Source organism: Myxine glutinosa, chromosome 3, assembly GCF_964187855.1.
Source record: "Myxine glutinosa chromosome 3, kmMyxGlut1.1, whole genome shotgun sequence".
In the NCBI taxonomy this organism is placed as follows: Eukaryota; Metazoa; Chordata; class Myxini; order Myxiniformes; family Myxinidae; genus Myxine; species Myxine glutinosa.
Window position 1 is genome coordinate 51,852,418 of NC_136263.1, and position 17,138 is coordinate 51,869,555.

At 46.4% G+C, this 17,138-nt stretch overlaps 1 protein-coding gene across 3 annotated transcripts in view; it reads left to right on the plus strand.

Annotated features, from left to right (window-relative positions):
- The window catches only part of LTN1 (listerin E3 ubiquitin protein ligase 1), a 390,185-nt gene extending 373,079 nt beyond the window's left edge, over positions 1–17,106 (plus strand). For all 3 annotated transcript variants that reach the window (XM_078774055.1, XM_078774056.1, XM_078774057.1), the window contains 3 exons: positions 11,500–11,694; positions 12,120–12,287; positions 16,382–17,106. In XM_078774055.1, the coding sequence (XP_078630181.1) occupies positions 11,500–11,694; positions 12,120–12,287; positions 16,382–16,444 (426 nt within the window). In that variant the 3' untranslated portion in view covers positions 16,445–17,106. The remainder of the gene's footprint in view (positions 1–11,499; positions 11,695–12,119; positions 12,288–16,381) is intronic.
- The last annotated feature ends 32 nt before the right edge of the window (positions 17,107–17,138 follow it).

Here is a 17,138-nt window from a genome sequence, read left to right on the forward strand (position 1 = left end):
CCCTGTGCTGTCTTTCCCTCGTGGTCCCCCTGTACTGTCTTTCCCTCGTGGTCCCCCTGTGCTGTCTTTCCCTCGTGGTCCCCCTGTGCTATCTTTCCCTCGTGGTCCCCCTGTGCTGTCTTTCCCTCGTGGTCCCCCTGTGCTGTCTTTCCCTCGTGGTCCCCCTGTGCTATCTTTCCCTCGTGGTCCCCCTGTGCTATCTTTCCCTCGTGGTCCCCCTGTGCTGTCTTTCCCTCGTGGTCCCCCTGTGCTGTCTTTCCCTCGCGGTCCCCCTGTGCTATCTTTCCCTCGCGGTCCCCCTGTGCTGTCTTTCCCTCGTGGTCCCCCCTGTGCTGTCTTTCCCTCGCAGTCCGCCTGTGCTGTCTTTCCCTCGCGGTCCCCCTGTACTGTCTTTCCCTCGTGGTCCCCCCTGTGCTGTCTTTCCCTCATGGTCCCCCTGTGCTGTCTTTCCCTCGTGGTCCCCCTGTGCTGTCTTTCCCTCGTGGTCCCCCTGTGCTATCTTTCCCTCGTGGTCCCCCTGTGCTGTCTTTCCCTCGCGGTCCCCCTGTGCTGTCTTTCCCTCGTGGTCCCCATGTGCTGTCTTTCCCTCGTGGTCCCCCTGTGCTATCTTTCCCTCGTGGTCCCCCTGTGCTGTCTTTCCCTCGTGGTCCCCCGTGCTGTCTTTCCCTCGTGGTCCCCCGTGCTGTCTTTCCCTCGTGGTCCCCCTGTGCTGTCTTTCCCTCGTGGTCCCCCTGTGCTGTCTTTCCCTCATGGTCCCCCTGTGCTGTCTTTCCCTCGTGGACCCCCTGTGCTGTCTCCCTCGTGGTCCCCCTGTGCTGTCTTTCCCTCGTGGTCCCCCTGTGCTATCTTTCCCTCGCGGTCCCCCTGTGCTGTCTTTTCCTCGTGGTCCCCCCTGTGCTGTCTTTCCCTCGTGGTCCCCCGGTGCTGTCTTTCCCTCATGGTCCCCCTGTGCTGTCTTTCCCTCGTGGTCCCCCTGTGCTGTCTTTCCCTCGTGGTCCCCCTGTACTGTCTTTCCCTCGTGGTCCCCCTGTGCTGTCTTTCCCTCGCGGTCCCCCTGTGCTATCTTTCCCTCGCGGTCCCCCTGTGCTGTCTTTCCCTCGTGGTCCCCTTGTGCTGTCTTTCCCTCGTGGTCCCCCCTGTGCTATCTTTCCCTCGTGGTCCCCCTGTGCTGTCTTTCCCTCGTGGTCCCCCTGTGCTGTCTTTCCCTCGCGGTCCCCCTGTGCTATCTTTCCCTCGCGGTCCCCCTGTGCTGTCTTTCCCTCGTGGTCCCCCCTGTGCTGTCTTTCCCTCGTGGTCCCCCTGTGCTGTCTTTCCCTCGTGGTCCCCCTGTGCTGTCTTTCCCTCGTGGTCGCCCTGTGCTATCTTTCCCTCGTGGTCCCCCTGTGCTGTCTTTCCCTCGTGGTCCCCATGTGCTGTCTTTCCCTCGTGGTCCCCCTGTGCTATCTTTCCCTCGTGGTCCCCCTGTGCTGTCTTTCCCTCGTGGTCCCCATGTGCTGTCTTTCCCTCGTGGTCCCCCTGTGCTATCTTTCCCTCGTGGTCCCCCTGTGCTGTCTTTCCCTCGTGGTCCCCCGTGCTGTCTTTCCCTCGTGGTCCCCCGTGCTGTCTTTCCCTCGTGGTCCCCCTGTGCTGTCTTTCCCTCGTGGTCCCCCCTGTGCTGTCTTTCCCTCGTGGTCCCCCTGTGCTGTCTTTCCCTCGTGGTCCCCCTGTGCTGTCTTTCCCTCGTGGTTGTCAGCTCTTTCAAGAGCCTCGATTCAGTATACAAAAAAACAGAAAAAAAAAAAAGGTGATATATAACATGATATTAAAAAAGTTATGGACGAGTTATGACTAAACATAGTGGACGAGTTGGTTAGGTGACAAGAACAAGCCGATTAGATTTTGATTCAGGTACGAATCCAGATCCGGCCTATCAGTGGGATGCAAAATATAAAGTGTTCAGCCTGGCGGAGGTATGCGCGCTACGAGTGTCGTTCTAGTTTTTCTGTATGGCATCTTTTATTCGCACCTGTTTTTGGAAATTCTTCACAAGGTGAGTTAGGGATACTTTTACAGGTTTATTGTATTCGTGTTTGTTTACAAATTGCATCCGATATTCTGTTGAGCATTTCACATACACGGCTAGTCCTACACTCGTTGCTCTGTGCACCTGGTTGAGTTCCATCAGGCCACTCCCTCCCTCTCGTCTCGGCAGGTACATTCTCGGGATGCACTGGTTTTTAGTAAAACATTTTGTGGATGGTGAGGAGTTTTCTTGTTTTGATGTCTAACTTGTTGATTTCTGATTGGGTCCAGTTTATTATTCTGCAGCTACTCGTATATTGGAACACTGGTACAGCGAGGTGGTTTATGGCTTTGATTTTGTTTCTTGGGGAGAGGTATGTTTTTAGGATCAGCTTCGTTCTACGTAGGTATTCTTTGGCGATTGTTTTGTGCATTTGTTTGTGACATATTTGGTGGCCCTCTTCGACTCCGCGGTATTTATATGATGCATTGTTTTCTAACTGCTGTATTGTTGTTTCAAGGTCAATTTTTATGTTTTCTGTTTTTGTTGGTTTACCTTGTACAAATGTGCACTAGGTGCACTTGTCTTGTCCAAATACCATTTGAATGTCTTCGGAGAACCGTTGTACTAGTTTTATTTGTTCTGTCAATTTTTTGTCATTTGGCGAGAAGAGCTTTAAATCATCCATGTATAGTAGATGTGTCACCTTTCCTGTCTCTTTGGATGTTCGTTGATTGGTTGTTAGGGTGTATCCGTGTCCTTGTTCATTCATGGGGTTACTTAGTGGGTCCAGAGCCAGACAAAACAGAAGGGGGGAAAGACTGTCTTCCTGGAAGATCCCATGCCATATTTTCACATCTGGTATTTTGATATTTCCTTCTGAGTGTTGTAATATCAATGTGGTATTCCAGAGCTCCATTGCTTTTTCAATCAGTTTGATTATTTGGGGATTGATTTTGTATATTTCCATGTATTTTATCATCCACAATTGTGGGACACTGTCAAAAGCTTTCTTACAGTCTCTCCAGATGGTGGACAATTAGGTTATTTGCATTTTGAAATTTTCAAGTATGGCCTTGTTCAGTAGTAGGTGGTTCGTTGATGTTGTGTTAGATGATGGTACATCATTTCTGTGATGATTCCTGTCAGCAGTTTGTATGTTATCGGCCGGTACGTGTGGGGAAGTTGAGTTTCCTCCGATTTTGGGATGAGAAAGGTGTTCCCTTCTGGGAGTCCACTCATCCATTGCCTTTTCCTCTTTGATCAGTTTGTTAAATGTCCTGGCGTAGTGATTGTGAAGAGCATAAAGTTTTTAGCCAGAAATTTGGAATTCCATAGGGGCTGGGGATTTTGAAGTTTGGCATTTTTTGAAGTTGTTTTCTAATTTTCTTTTCATCTATAAAATCAATGGAGGCATTTCCTCAAGATGTTGCTTATGATTGTCCAAGTTTGGAATCCATTCTGCTTCCTTGTTATGTTATTTTCAGTCTTTAAAAATCCTTTCCATAATTTTTCCTGCTTTTCTTTTTCAGGGGGAGTTGACACATTCTGCTTTAGTTTCCCCAAATCATGATAAAATCTCTTTTGGTTACTTTCAAGCATGTGGCTTTGTTTTCTCCTGGTGTGTGTGTGTTTGTGTGTGTGTGTGTGTGTGTGTGTGTGTGTGTGTGTGTGTGTGTGTGTGTGTGTGTGTGTACACATATGTGTGTGTGTGTGCATGTGTGAATTTGCTGTTGTTGACGGCTATCTCCACATGTGGGTGGGCTTGAAGAGATGGAATGGAGACCTATCAAGTCTCATAGTATCCACCTCTGAAAGTCAATGTGTGTGTGTGTGTCTGTGTATATGTCTGTCTGTATGTGTTTGTTGTAATGGTAGTGTGTTTATGTGTGTGTGTTAATGGTAGTGTGTGTTTTAATGGTTGTGTGTGTGTGTGTGTGTGTGTGTGTGTGTGTGTGTGTGTGTGTGTGTGTGTGTGTTGGCGTGTTGTGTGTGTGTGTGTGTGTGTGTGTGTGTGTGTGTGTGTGTGTGTGTGTGTGTGTGTGTGTTGGCGTGTTTGTGTGTGTGTGTGTGTGTGGGTGTTTGTGGGGCAGTGTAGTGCAACCTCATCCTCCACCAGAAATCTCTGCTTGGCCTGCGTGCCTTTTACTACTTGTGCAGCGCCCTGCGCCCAGCGCAGCACAGGTCGCTTCCTCAGGGTAATGGTCTTTCCCTCAGCACAAAACGATTTCTCCTCTGATGACAGGCCGGTGATCCTCCTGGTTCACAGCAGATCTATGGCTCGATTCCAAGGCGCTTACGTTCTGCTTTTATACTCGCTGAAATGTTGAGTTCTAAAAGGGGGGCTGAGGGAAGCCGATTATGGAGGGAAGAAGAAGACAAAGACCTCTCTACAGCCATCACATACACATATCTCCCGTTCTCCCACTACACAAAAGGGAGGTCTAGCATCTAATGAGAATACAAATACTAATGAGATAACTGAACTCGGGAGCTTATGTGCGTGGATATGCGTTCTCATGGGTGTGGGGGCGATTCGCAGAACCGTAACACTATCTTCACGCCTGGTATTTTGATTCTTTCCTTCCGAGTTCCTTAATATCAATTAGGAACGCGTGTGTGTTTTATCACAATACTTCTCTTGTAACTTACTTCCCTTGTATATTTTATTTATCACTGACCCCTGCACGTTTAGTACAATGTAGAACCATCTTTAGAGGCCATTTTTCCCTGCAGAGCGGGGGTTGGCCTTTTTCGGGCACTGTGGTCCCTTTTTGAAGCAATGTTTTATGGCCGGATGCCCTTCCTGCTGCCAACCCTGTTAATCGCCTCTTGCAACACACAGGGAATTACCAGTGACCTGGTACTCAATTAGCCGACCTCGGAAGGATGGCAGGCTGAGTCAACCCCCCTGGCGTTAATTCAGCGATCGACCGTGATTAGAACCCAGGATCCTAGGATCCCATGCCGGCACCCTCACCACTAAGCCAACATGAGTACAATGTAATGATGATAATAATAATTGCTTTATTTCAGAAAGACTTTTTCCTGCCATATGTTGAATTACATTCAATTTACAAATATTACAAGAATAAAAATAAAAACGCCTCAAACATAGAATACAGAATAAGTGGGATACAATTATTGATACAGAATAAACCAAGAAAAAACACAGATATCTAGCAAAACGCAATAGACGTCAAACTCATATTGAACACAAGAACCTCATCCAATTCTTATTCAAAATGGATTTGGGATTGCACTTATGCACTTATAGTGGTTGGTTCGACAATTAATAGCAGATAACATATCGGAGTTCCTTAAGTTATTGTTCCTCGGTGGGGGGAGCCAATCTCTGTGTATGTTTGATTTTAAGAGTACATTACCAAAATTGAAGAAGAGCTGTTCAAGCCTCTCAGAAAAAAACAGGAAGATTAAGTACCTGACAAGTGTCCCCATAATGTTTGGTTCTACAAAAGTCAAAAGAGAGAGTTATACGAAATGGAATGCCATCCGGACATGCTTGATTTTTTATTTAATGTTTTTTTTAGCTCACCTGGAACGAAGTTCACGGGAGCTTATGCGATGGCACGTCATTCGTCAGTCCGTCCGTCCGTCCGTCCGTCCGTAAACACTTGACACTTCTCCGAAACCGCTGAAGGGATTGTGACCAAACTTGGCACAAATGATATTTGTTATGTTGTGACTAAAGTGTGTTCACGGCATTTTAAAAATCGGGGCCTTAGGGGGTCCACCGGGGGTCAGAGTGCATCCAGGTTTGACTCCCCAAATTAGGAATGTGCTTTTTCTTCTGAAACTACACACACTATTTCGATGAAACTTGACCACAACCTTCATCACCCGTGATGTACCAATGTTTGTTCACGGCAATAAAAAAAAATTGAAGTCTAAAGGCGTACATGGGGGGTCAAAGTGGATCCAGGTTTGACCCCAACATAAATATTTGCTTTCTTCTCTGAACCTACATACACGATTTCGATGAAACGTGACCACAGCCTTCACCACCCGTGATGTACCAAAGTTTTTTCCCGGCATTAAAAAAAATCAGGTGCTGTGGGGTTTTACGGAGTGGGGGGGCTGTTGGGGTCTCCCTGTGTCCCACATGTAATACTTAATGGAAGGTCCCATATCAAACGGGGCTTTTAATTAGAAAAAAGGAAGTACGACAAAATGTGCTCCGTCCAGTAGATGACATGCCATGTTTAGACAAATGGCCTTCCTAACATTCTCAGCATTATCCATCAGGCCAACTTTCCTCCCCCTTTCTTTTCTGTACTTCCTCACGCGACCTACCCATTTAGTTGAGAAACTACTGTGCCTTCGGCCTGGCCATTAGGAACTGTTTTGGCTGTCTTCCATTTCAACGACCGAAGTTTAATTGTAAGAACCATTTTCACTCCTGTAAAAGGGAATAATCAAATGAAAGTTATATTTTATGGCACCAATAGATCGTTTTTAATGTTTAGTTTATTTCACTGTCTCAAGAATAGCAAGGCCGAGCTTTCAAATAGTTAAAACACGTGAACTAATGTGTATTTTGATATACAAATTGGAGCTGTATTCTCTGAAAGAAAAGAAAAACACAAGTCTCAGGCTTTTGAGCCATGCCAGACATTTCATTGTTTCTTCATCGAACTTCCTTTCGTAAAAACTTGCTTCATTCCACCCTCCCCCATTTTTATACAATATTGTACCGAGGCTCAGGGGAGAGTGAGGTTGTAGAGGGTAAAAAGGCAACGTACCGACATTGGTGCAGTTGGGTCATAGTTGAAGACAACAAGTGAGGCAATAAAAGGACCGGATGAGTGGAGAGAGGATGAAAGGAAAGGCGTTGGATCACGTAGGGGAAAAGGAGGTAGAAAAGATGGTGGGAGGGGATGAGTGATGACATGAGATGTTTTTGCACTGCCAGCTTTGAAGCCCTGTAGGGTAGAGTGCAATTGCACCATCTCCGGAAGACAGTTCCACAAACGGGGAAAAAAGTGTAACGATATAGTGTAGGTGTGCAGCAAGTCCTATTTTAGGACTTTAACTGGGTGGGGGTTACTGTAAGAATGTTTGTGTCATGAAGGAGTTGGGAGGGTCGGGCAGCTGAGAGAGCAGAGGGATCTTTTTTTATTTATTTATCAGAGGAGCGTTAATTAGAAAAGAGAGAGAGAGAGAGACCACTAACCTGTTTGTGAAGTGAGAGCAACAATCTTGTGCTTTGGCCTTATTGCAGGACATTCCAATAATGTTGAGAACTTTACAGTCTGCAGAATTTGAATGACTAGAATTCATTGAGGATGCACAGTCTGCACCTGGCTTTGGAGGTCAGTGGTCAGCCTGGAAGAGGTCATTGCTGATGCTGAAGCCTGGTAGTTTGGCAGACTGAACATCTTCCAGGGGCTGACTATGGAAATAGATAGGTGGGTTAGTTTGATGATTCTTCCTGAAGAGTTTGAGACTGACATTTGCCAGGATTGAGAGACATGTCCCCTTGGTCATACTAGCTCGCACCTCATTGATTCCAGATAAACAGAGAGTGATGTAAATGCTGTATTCCTGTTGGTGTGATCGGGTACTTGACACAATGTGAGTCGTCTGCAAAAAAGGAAGAGAGCATCGGAGGGGTTGTTCATGTTTATATAGAGGAACAAGACCCTGTCTTGGGGGCATTCCATTGTCCATGCGGAGAAGGAAGCAGAGAATTCCATTGATGGTGATGCATTGACTGGGCGAGTGGATGAAGTCAGAAAGCTAGATATGAATGAATGTGTCCTTCTATTATACACGCAGAGAACTTGACAAGCAAAGCAGGATGCCAGATTGTGTGAAATTCTCAAGGTGTATCCAGGGATATTATATTGTCTTGACCGTTTGAAAAAAATTTTTAGGGCCTCCAACCATTCTTGAGAGAGAAGCAGCAGCATGTCCTTCGTTGAGTGACTGGGGGCAGAACCAAAACTGATGGAAAGACTTGATGTCAGCTGGGATGATGGAATCCATGATTTACAATTGTAAGTAAGCTGTAAGCTTACTGGTCTGTCATTGAGAGGAACCTTTTTGCACCCTTCTTGTGAATGTGAGTGTGTTAACTGACTTCCAGGCAGATGGGAAGTGGCCAAAGAAGAAGGACATGCTGAAGATCACCGATAGAGGAGAAACAAGAGCAGCAGAGCAGAATTTGATAAGTTCACTGGTTGGATCAGACCCACATATTCCCAGAAAGCCTTTGGTACAATACCCTGGCTGGATGTTGCAGAGTTAACACACAGCCAGCTGGCATGGTGGCATTAATATCACCCTAGATGAGGAACAGGAGAGATTGGATGGAAAGTTAGTCATTACTCGGTCCAGGTAGGGAGGACATACCTGTTGCTGCAATCCGGGTTGGGACGTTTACAAATTGTGTCAAACGCTCAAGGTTGCAGAAGGTCTTTTCTGCAATGCCCATGGCTGGTTGTTGCCGAGTCAATGCCCATTCAGTTGGCATGGCGACAGTTAAAATCTTTGCAGATGAGGAACAGTGAGTTGCAATGGATGGTTACAAGATGATATATGTTTGAGGAAATAAGGGTGTACAGTATATAATCATCATCATTTGATGGATGGTCCACCACAAAGACAAACATTAAGGGGATGTGAAGAGGATTTTGCAGCTAGAGGTATTCTAGTGGGCTAGGATTATGACAGAGTATGGACAACTTTGAGGTTTGAGGGTTCACTTTATCCTGAGAAGGAAGAAGGAACAATGATTGGAGGGTCCAAATTACAGACTGAAGAAATGATTTTGGAGCTTGAAGGGCATGTTAAGTATAAAAGGGACACTGATGTTTCTCAACTGGTTTGCGCACCGTTATACCAGTGTAACGTGTACTTGAACTCTGCAGCATGCATCATGTGTCCCAGGCAAGCTATGGAGTTAAAGCCACAAATTTCAATATCGATATTTATCTAATCGATTCCCTACCTTATTGAATAATGTCGCTCTCAAATTTCTTGGCGCAAAGTACTCGAAGCACAGAAACCAGGCGGTGGTTTCTTTTGCTTTGATGTCCAAAGTTGATGTTTCAACAGGTTCGGTCTTGCACTGCGAGATTAATGAATGCCACTTTGAGATACACTTTCTTTTTGTCTTAACCTGCAAGTGATCTGTACAGCTGAACTTGATGTAGACAACCATCAAGTGTACATAGGGTAGTTTGAGCTCGATTCTTTGTTCTTTCTGTCTCGTGGAACAGGATGACTGTCACGTCAAAATTTGTGGGTCATGTACAATTTGCAATTTTATTGACAGTGGGTAACAAACCCTGGTATATAGCCATTTCGTATATTTTTAGGCCCTCCTCATGCCATAATCACCACCTGGAACCTTCTGCTTGACCATCTGCTCCCAGTTTTTGTGAGATTGGAGGTGGAATTCTCAGCTGTTCTTCTCTTTAGTGTCCCTGATTTAGTGGTAGTTATCAAATCCATAATTGCCACTTTGTCACTTCCCACAGACTCTGCCATCATACTTGAACAACCCCCTTAAGAAGATTTATTCTCCTCCATAGACGTCTCATTCTCATCGCATAACAGCATGCAAATTGCAAAGTCATGCATTAACCACATTTATAAAAAGCTTCTGTAAACGAAGTCAAGGTTCGTGAAAGAGCAAGAACACAGAACAGAACAGAACAGCTGGAACACAGTGGAAAGTACGGAGACACACCAACAGCAGCGTATGTGTAAACAATAGAGAGCTTGTGTGCAGCTTGCATTCCAATAACATGGAAGGCTCGATGAACTTTCCTAATGCATGCCTGAAATCTGAATGACTTGTTGTACCATCTCATCACATGATGGGAGGTTTTATGTGACAAAAGAGTTGCCTCTGCTGTGCTTATCAGTCCATTGCAGTATGCTTGTCCTGCTTCCGATGATTTACCGGGTCGAAGTTCAACTTTGGTATCTATGTCGACATTTTCTGCTGTTCATTTTGGGATGGCTTCAACAGTTGAATCGTCCTGATAGTGGAGTCCACTGTGTGACGGCCGTTGCAACTCGGATAGTCTTTCCTCCGAGACACAAGATTCTGAAACTGAGCAGTGAGACCATTCGTTACCTGCCTGTTTTGGCTGTGAATGATATTCGTGGTTGTACAAATTGGACCCTTGTGTGCACAATTCTCTAAATGAGGAAGGGCCATCCCCATGACAATTATTGATTTGGGTTATACATGAGGCTGTCTCCGGTCAAGGGAAACACCATTGATGTCGGTGAGATGCACAAATACTTTCACGGGTCATTGAATGGTTTAATCTCTAACTGTAGGTTGTATTTTCACAATACGAGAAAGTTCATTATTTAAGTTATTATGATGGGAATCCATGTTTTACATATTCTATTTTATCCCATCATGAGTTCATTAACAAGGAAACCAATCAAAGCCAGCCATTTTGCCATCTGAGGGCATCATCTTGAAGGTGGTGTTAATGTGACCCGGAGCCTTTTGTTTGTGGAACCGTACGAGTACATCACTTGTGAACGTTGTGAAGAATGAAGAATGAAGAACTAGTCTTGCTGGTGAAGACTAATATTGACGTGTGTCGACTGGCATTGTGTGCCTTGGCGGTTAGCCTACCTCGATAAAAGTTCTGTTGATTTCATCCATTGTGAATGTTGCGATTTTAAATAAAAAAATAACTAAAGGTGCCACAATACTTTACCTTTAATTAAAGACAATTCCTATGATGTACAGAGCTTTTTTGATTAAGCAGTTTTTATTTTTAAAGATGAAGATGCAAGCACTTCATGACACCCTGACAAATGATGCCAGATACTGTATTTGGAAGTTCACCTATAATCTGATCATCCTAATTTGGATGGCCAGTCAGTGCGCGTATTTAATGTCGTTCCTCTTCTCACATCATTTTACCCAACCATACATTCCATGCATTTTTGTGCCCCGTCGCACCGCGGAGCGAAAGGGGGACGATGGTTTTCCCCTCCGTCCGTCCGTGCGGGTGTGCGTGCGTGCGTGCGTGCGTAAGCGAAGGACCGAATTCTAATTTGGTGTGCGGGTGCAACCCACGTCAAAATCCAAGATGGCCGTCGCCATGTATGTCTGACGCCATGAAAGTCTGAACCTTGTGAGCAGAATATCTTGAAAAATAAGCGAAGTACCAACTTCTAATCAGGTGTGTGGGTGTATCTAGGCACAAGGAAGAACGCTATTAAAAATTGGGTCGCCACGTCAAAATCCAAGATGGCCGCCACCATATATATGTCTGAACCTTGTGAGCGAAATATCTTGAAAACTAAACGAACTACTAACTTCTAATCTGGTGTGTGGGTGTATCTAGGCATAAGGAATAACGCTATTGCAAATTGTGTCGCCACGTCAAAATCCAAGATGGCCGCCTTGCGTCTTCCACTTTGTCAACTCACATCACTTCACCGACGGGGGACCGAGGCGTAACGCTTGTATTTGTTGTGTGACTCTGCATCAGGTGCGTGCACGACCGACTGCCCGTGAGGTTCTGGCTGCTTACGAGGCAAACGAGGTTTACGTTGAGCTATTGGTGTGCTTACCTGCGAGCTTCCCCCTTGGTGTACCCACGGTGGAGTGCTCCCGGCGTGTCGCCGTGTCGCCGCAGCAGTGGCGGTCCTGGCTTCTCCAGCTGCACGCTTTCCTCAAGAACCAAGTACTGCAATGCTTCCAGCATGGCCATTCCTTCTTTCCATCATGTAGCTTCGTTTGCTTTCACTTTTTAATTGTTATATGCCAATGTCAAAAGCAAGGGTCTCTCCTACTTTTCCATCTGTGTTGTGCAGCTCTTGCTCCATTTTGACACAGGTGTGAACCAAGTTACCTCTAACTTACTTATTCCAGGGTGGCTTGATTGCGTACTCGTCGTTGTTCATTTGTTTTGTTAATTTGTTGTCTTGGTCACATCGCTCATCTTTTCTTTTAGCTGCATTATCTAATGAAATGAAATTAAGCTCATTTAGTTATTGATCCACAGTCTCTCATTCCTTTTGCACTACTGTATGACAAACTTTGTACAAAATGCAATGGTTTGAAACAGCTGGCTTTGTAGTTTGTACATTTATATTTTTGTGCCAACAGAATGGAAGCATTATTGAGGGGCTAGAACTGTGGAAAGCAAATGTGGAGAAGCGGTTTGAAGGTACCGAAGAATGCGCCATATGCTTCTCTATCATCCATGGCACAAACTGCTCGTTGCCCTGCAAGGCCTGCCGCACGTGCCGCAAAAAGTTCCACAACGCCTGCCTTGTGAGACTTGTGCACACTCACCCATTCTCTGCCTTTTCTGAACATTCCCCTCATGTACTCCACACTTCATCTTTTGAGCTGATTGCACACTTCACCTCGTAGATTTATCTCCATTGTTATATAGACAAAATATCTTTCTTCCTCACTCTCATGCTCTCGCTATTACTCTCTCACTCTTTTTAGATAATATTCTCACTGGCTTTTGCTCTACCACATGCTCTCATTTAGCCCCTGCCTCTGATGTTTGCTGTGGCTTTAGTGTGTGCTAGTGTTCCCTCTCCCAAGCTCACGCTCCCCTTTCTAAGCTCGCATTCCCACTCCTAAGCTCAGAGCTCAACTTCCCTCTCCTGAGCTCTCATTTCCACTCCCAGATCTGAGATCACTTTTCCTCTGCTGGGGTCTGCTCACTTTTCCATTCCCCACCTCCTGTTCCCTCTCCAGAGCTCGTGTTCCCTCTCCCGAGCTCTGGGCTCACATTCCCTCTGCTGGGCTCACATACCCTCTGCCAGTCCCACGTTCCTTCTGCAAACTAAGTCACATTCCCTCTGCCGGCTAACGTTCCCTCTGTCGATGTCATGTTCCCACTCCTGAGCTCACGTACCCACACCTGAGCGCACGTTCCCACTCCCGCGCTCACGTTCCCTCTCCTGAGCTCGTGTTCCTACTCCTGAGCTGAGCTCACATTTCCTCTCTCGAGCTCATATTCCCTCTCCAGAGCTCATGTTCCCTCTCCAGAGCTCATGTTCCCTCTCGCGAGCTCATGTTCCCTCTCCCGAGCTCATATTCCCTCTCGCGAGCTCACATTTCCTCGCTCGAGCTCATTTTCCCTCTCCAGAGCTCGTTCCCTCTCCAGAGCTCGTTCCCTCTCCAGAGCTCATGTTCCCTCTCGCAAGCTCATGTTCCCTCTCCCGAGCTCATATTCCCTCTCGCGAGCTCACGATACCTCTCGCGAGCTCACGTTCCCTCTCGCGAGCTCATGTTCCCTCTCCCGAGCTCATATTCCCTCTCCCGAGTTCCCAACTCCTGTTCCCTCTCCCCAGTTCCGATCTCACGTTCCCTCTTCTTTTTTTTAATACAAAGTCGAGGCTCGTGTAATAGCAACACATAAAACACAAAGACATAAACAGAAAACACATAAAACGTATAATAAAGGAAGCGGGAGATAGAGAAGCAAGCACAACAGCAGAGGGGGGAGAGAGAGAGGGAAGCACAACAACAGTAGAGAACAGGGGCAGTGGTACATCTGTGGAAGGGAGAGGGCTGGGGACGGGGGGAGGGTGAGGGGGAGGGGGTTGTAAAACAAATGGACACTACTAGGAGGTTCAGGAAAGAACCAGAACGACACTTCGACATCACGAAGTCGACCGATATGCCTCCGCCCACATTATTACGTCATTATAATACTTATACCAAGTTTGCTTTAAATACATACAGCTGTTCTCAAGTTATCACATTTTTACCTGACATGACCTCTGACCTTTGACCTCTTGACCCCAAAATTTAATCAGTTCATGTTTACATCATTATACATACCTGTACCAAGTTTTAATTTCAATCGCTTCAGCTGTTCACAAGTTATCACATTTTTACTTGACACGACATCTGACCTTTGAACTTGGGACCCCAAAATCTAATCACTTAATCTTTACATCATTATACATATCTGTACCAAGTTTGTATTAGATCCCTTTAGCCGTTCTCGAGTTATAGACCTATTACAGACTTTGACCTTTGACCTCTTGACCCCAAAATTTACTCAGTTAATACTCTTTACATCATTATACATATGTGTACCAAGTGTGAGTTAGATCACTTCAGCCGTTCTCAAGTTATAGACCTATAACAGACTTTGACCTTTGGACCTCTTGGCTCCAAATTCTAATCAGTTAATCTTTACATCTTATACATACCTGTACCAAGTTTGAATTATATTTCTTTAGCAGTTCTCAAGTTATAGACAAATTACAGACTTTGACCTTTGACCTCTTGACCCCAAATCCAATCAGTTAATCTTTACATCTATATACATACCTGTACCAAGTTTGAATTCGATCACTTCAGCTGTTCCCAAGTTATAGACCTATTAGGACGTTGACCTTTGACCCCAATATCTAATCAGTTTATCTTTACATCATTCTGCATAAGTGTACCAAATTTGGTCAGAATCCCATCACTGGTTCACAAGTTATCGTGGTAACAGGATTTTTACCTAACATGACCTCTGACCTTTAACCTTGTGACCCCCAAATCAAATCAGTTCATCTTTACCTCATTATACATACCTGCACCAAGTTTGACTAAGATCCCTTCAGCCGTTCTCAAGTTATCGCAGTAACGAAAACCTATCACAGACGGACGGACAGACGGACGGACGGACGGACGGACAGATGGACAGACGGACAACCAGAAAACATAATGCCTCTGGCGACTTTGTCGGCAGAGGCATAAAAATGGGGTTGTAAAGAGGTGGATTTCGGGTGTATTAACGGGGATATAAAAGATCAAGGTTTTGGATAGGGGAAGATAAGAGATGGTGGTGAACAGCTGTTTTGAAGACCTGGAATCTCCCGAGTTCCGAGCTCACGTTCCCTCTCCCGAGTTCCTTGCTCACGTTCCCTCTCCTGAACTCGCGTTCCTTCTCCTGAACTCGCGTTCCCACTCCATATCTGAGCTCACATTTCCACTCCCGAGCTCAAATTCCCTCTCCCGAACTCACGTTCCCTATCCCGAGTTCATGTTCCCTCTCCCGAGTTCCAAGCTCACATTTCCACTCCTGAACTCACGTCCCCTCTCCCGAACTCGCGTTCTCTCTCTCTCTCGAGTTTAGGTTCCCTCTCCCGAGTTCCATGCTCACGTTCCCTCTGCCGAGTTCCGAGTTTGAATTTCCTCTCCCGAGCTCACATTCCCTCTCCTGAGTTCCAAGGTCATATTCCCTCTCCCGAGTTCCGAGCTCACGTTCCCTCTCCCGAGTTCCGAGCTCACGTTCCCTCTCCCGAGTTCTGAGCTCATGTTCCCTCTCCCAAGTACGCGTTCCCTCTCCCGAGTTCCGAACTCACGTTTACCTCTCCCAAGTTCCGAGCTCGCGTTCCCTCTCCCGAGTTCCGAACTCACATTCCCTCTCCCTAGTTCCATGCTCACGTTCCCTCTCCCAAGTTCCGAGCTCACGTTCCCTCTCCCGAGTTCCGAGCTCACGTTCCCTCTCCCGAGTTCCAATGTCATGTACCCTCTCCCAAGTTCCGAGCTCACGTTCCCTCTCCCGAGTTCCGAGGTCACGTTCCCTCTCCATAGTTCCGAGTTTGAGTTTCCTCTCCCTAGTTCCGAGCTCACTTTCCATCTACCGAGATCCCTCTCCCTAGTTCTGAGTTCGTGTTCCCTCTCGTCTCCCGAGTTCCGAGCTCACGTTCCCTCTCCCAAGTTCCGAGCTCACGTTCCCTCTCCCGAGTTCACGTTCCCTCTCCCGAGTTCCGAGCTCGCGTTCCCTCTCCCGAGTTCCGAGCTCACGTTCCCTCTCCCGAGTTCCGAGCTCACGTTCCCTCTCCTGAGTTCCGAGCTCACGTTCCCTCTCCCGAGTTCCGAGCTCACGTTCCCTCTCCCGAGTTCCGAGCTCACGTTCCCTCTCCCGAGTTCCGAGCTCGCGTTCCCTCTCCCGAGTTCCGAGCTCGCGTTCCCTCTCCCGAGTTTGCGTTCCCTCTCCCGAGTTCCGAGCTCACGTTCCCTCTCCCGAGTTCCGAGCTCACGTTCCCTCTCCCGAGATCCGAACTCACGTTCCCTTTCCCGAGTTCCGAGCTCACGTTCCCTCTCCCGAGTTCCGAGCTCGCGTTGCCTCTCCAGAGTTCCGAGCTCACGTTCCCTCTCCCGAGTTCCGAGCTCACGTTCCCTCTCCCGAGTTCCGAGCTCACGTTCCCTCTCCCGAGTTCCTAGCTCGCGTTCCCTCTCCCGAGTTCCGAGCTCATGTTCCCTCTCCCGAGTTTGAGTTTCCTTTCCCGTGCTTTCTCCTCTGCGCACTCTCAATCACGCTTTGCACACACAATCACTTGTGGTCTTTCTCCATTTTATCATTGATTACTCAATCATTTTTCATTCTTTCTTTGCAGTACAAGTGGTTTTCCACAAGCAACAAGGCCAACTGTCCACTCTGTCGAGATCGGTTCTTCTAGATAATCTTGAGCACTGTTCCTTCACGGAAAAGGTATCCTGAATTGCTCAGACGTGAGTGGGAGATTCGGAGTTAAGAGCAGCTAATCCATGGTCCTGTGAGACGATTGACAATTAGGTCGGATGTTTGAAAAACTTATGACAGACTTGGACAGGTTCACAATCAAGAAGAGTAGGATTGATGTGGGATGAGGGGCACCAATGAAATTGTGGATGCATCCCATGGTGCCTGGGGGAGTACGGGACGGGAGGAGTGGGGGGGGGGGGGGGGGGAGGGGGTATAATATCGGTATTTTATTTTATTGCATTCTATACTGTCCATGGTCCTGGGTCTGGGAAAGGGAAAAAGACGAGTTGTGGACAACCTTCTGATGCGTTGCATCAAACCCATCAAGCTAATAGTCAGTCCCTGTAAAATACAACACAGTTGGAATGTCGTATCTACATTCTCAATTTGAAAGACAATTTCATGATTACTGGCAAGTTTATAAGTTAAAATGGGACAAGATTTCTATGTACTGTACATCGATAATATATTAAAATTAACGCAAAATTTTCCACCTGTTTTTCTCATGGGATTTAACCAAGTGTAATGTTTTTTTTGTCAATGATGCAAGTTATTAAAAGTTATTTTGTCTTTATTAAATAATACATTAAACATGAATGGGTGTCTTTCAGAATTGGAAATGATGTAAC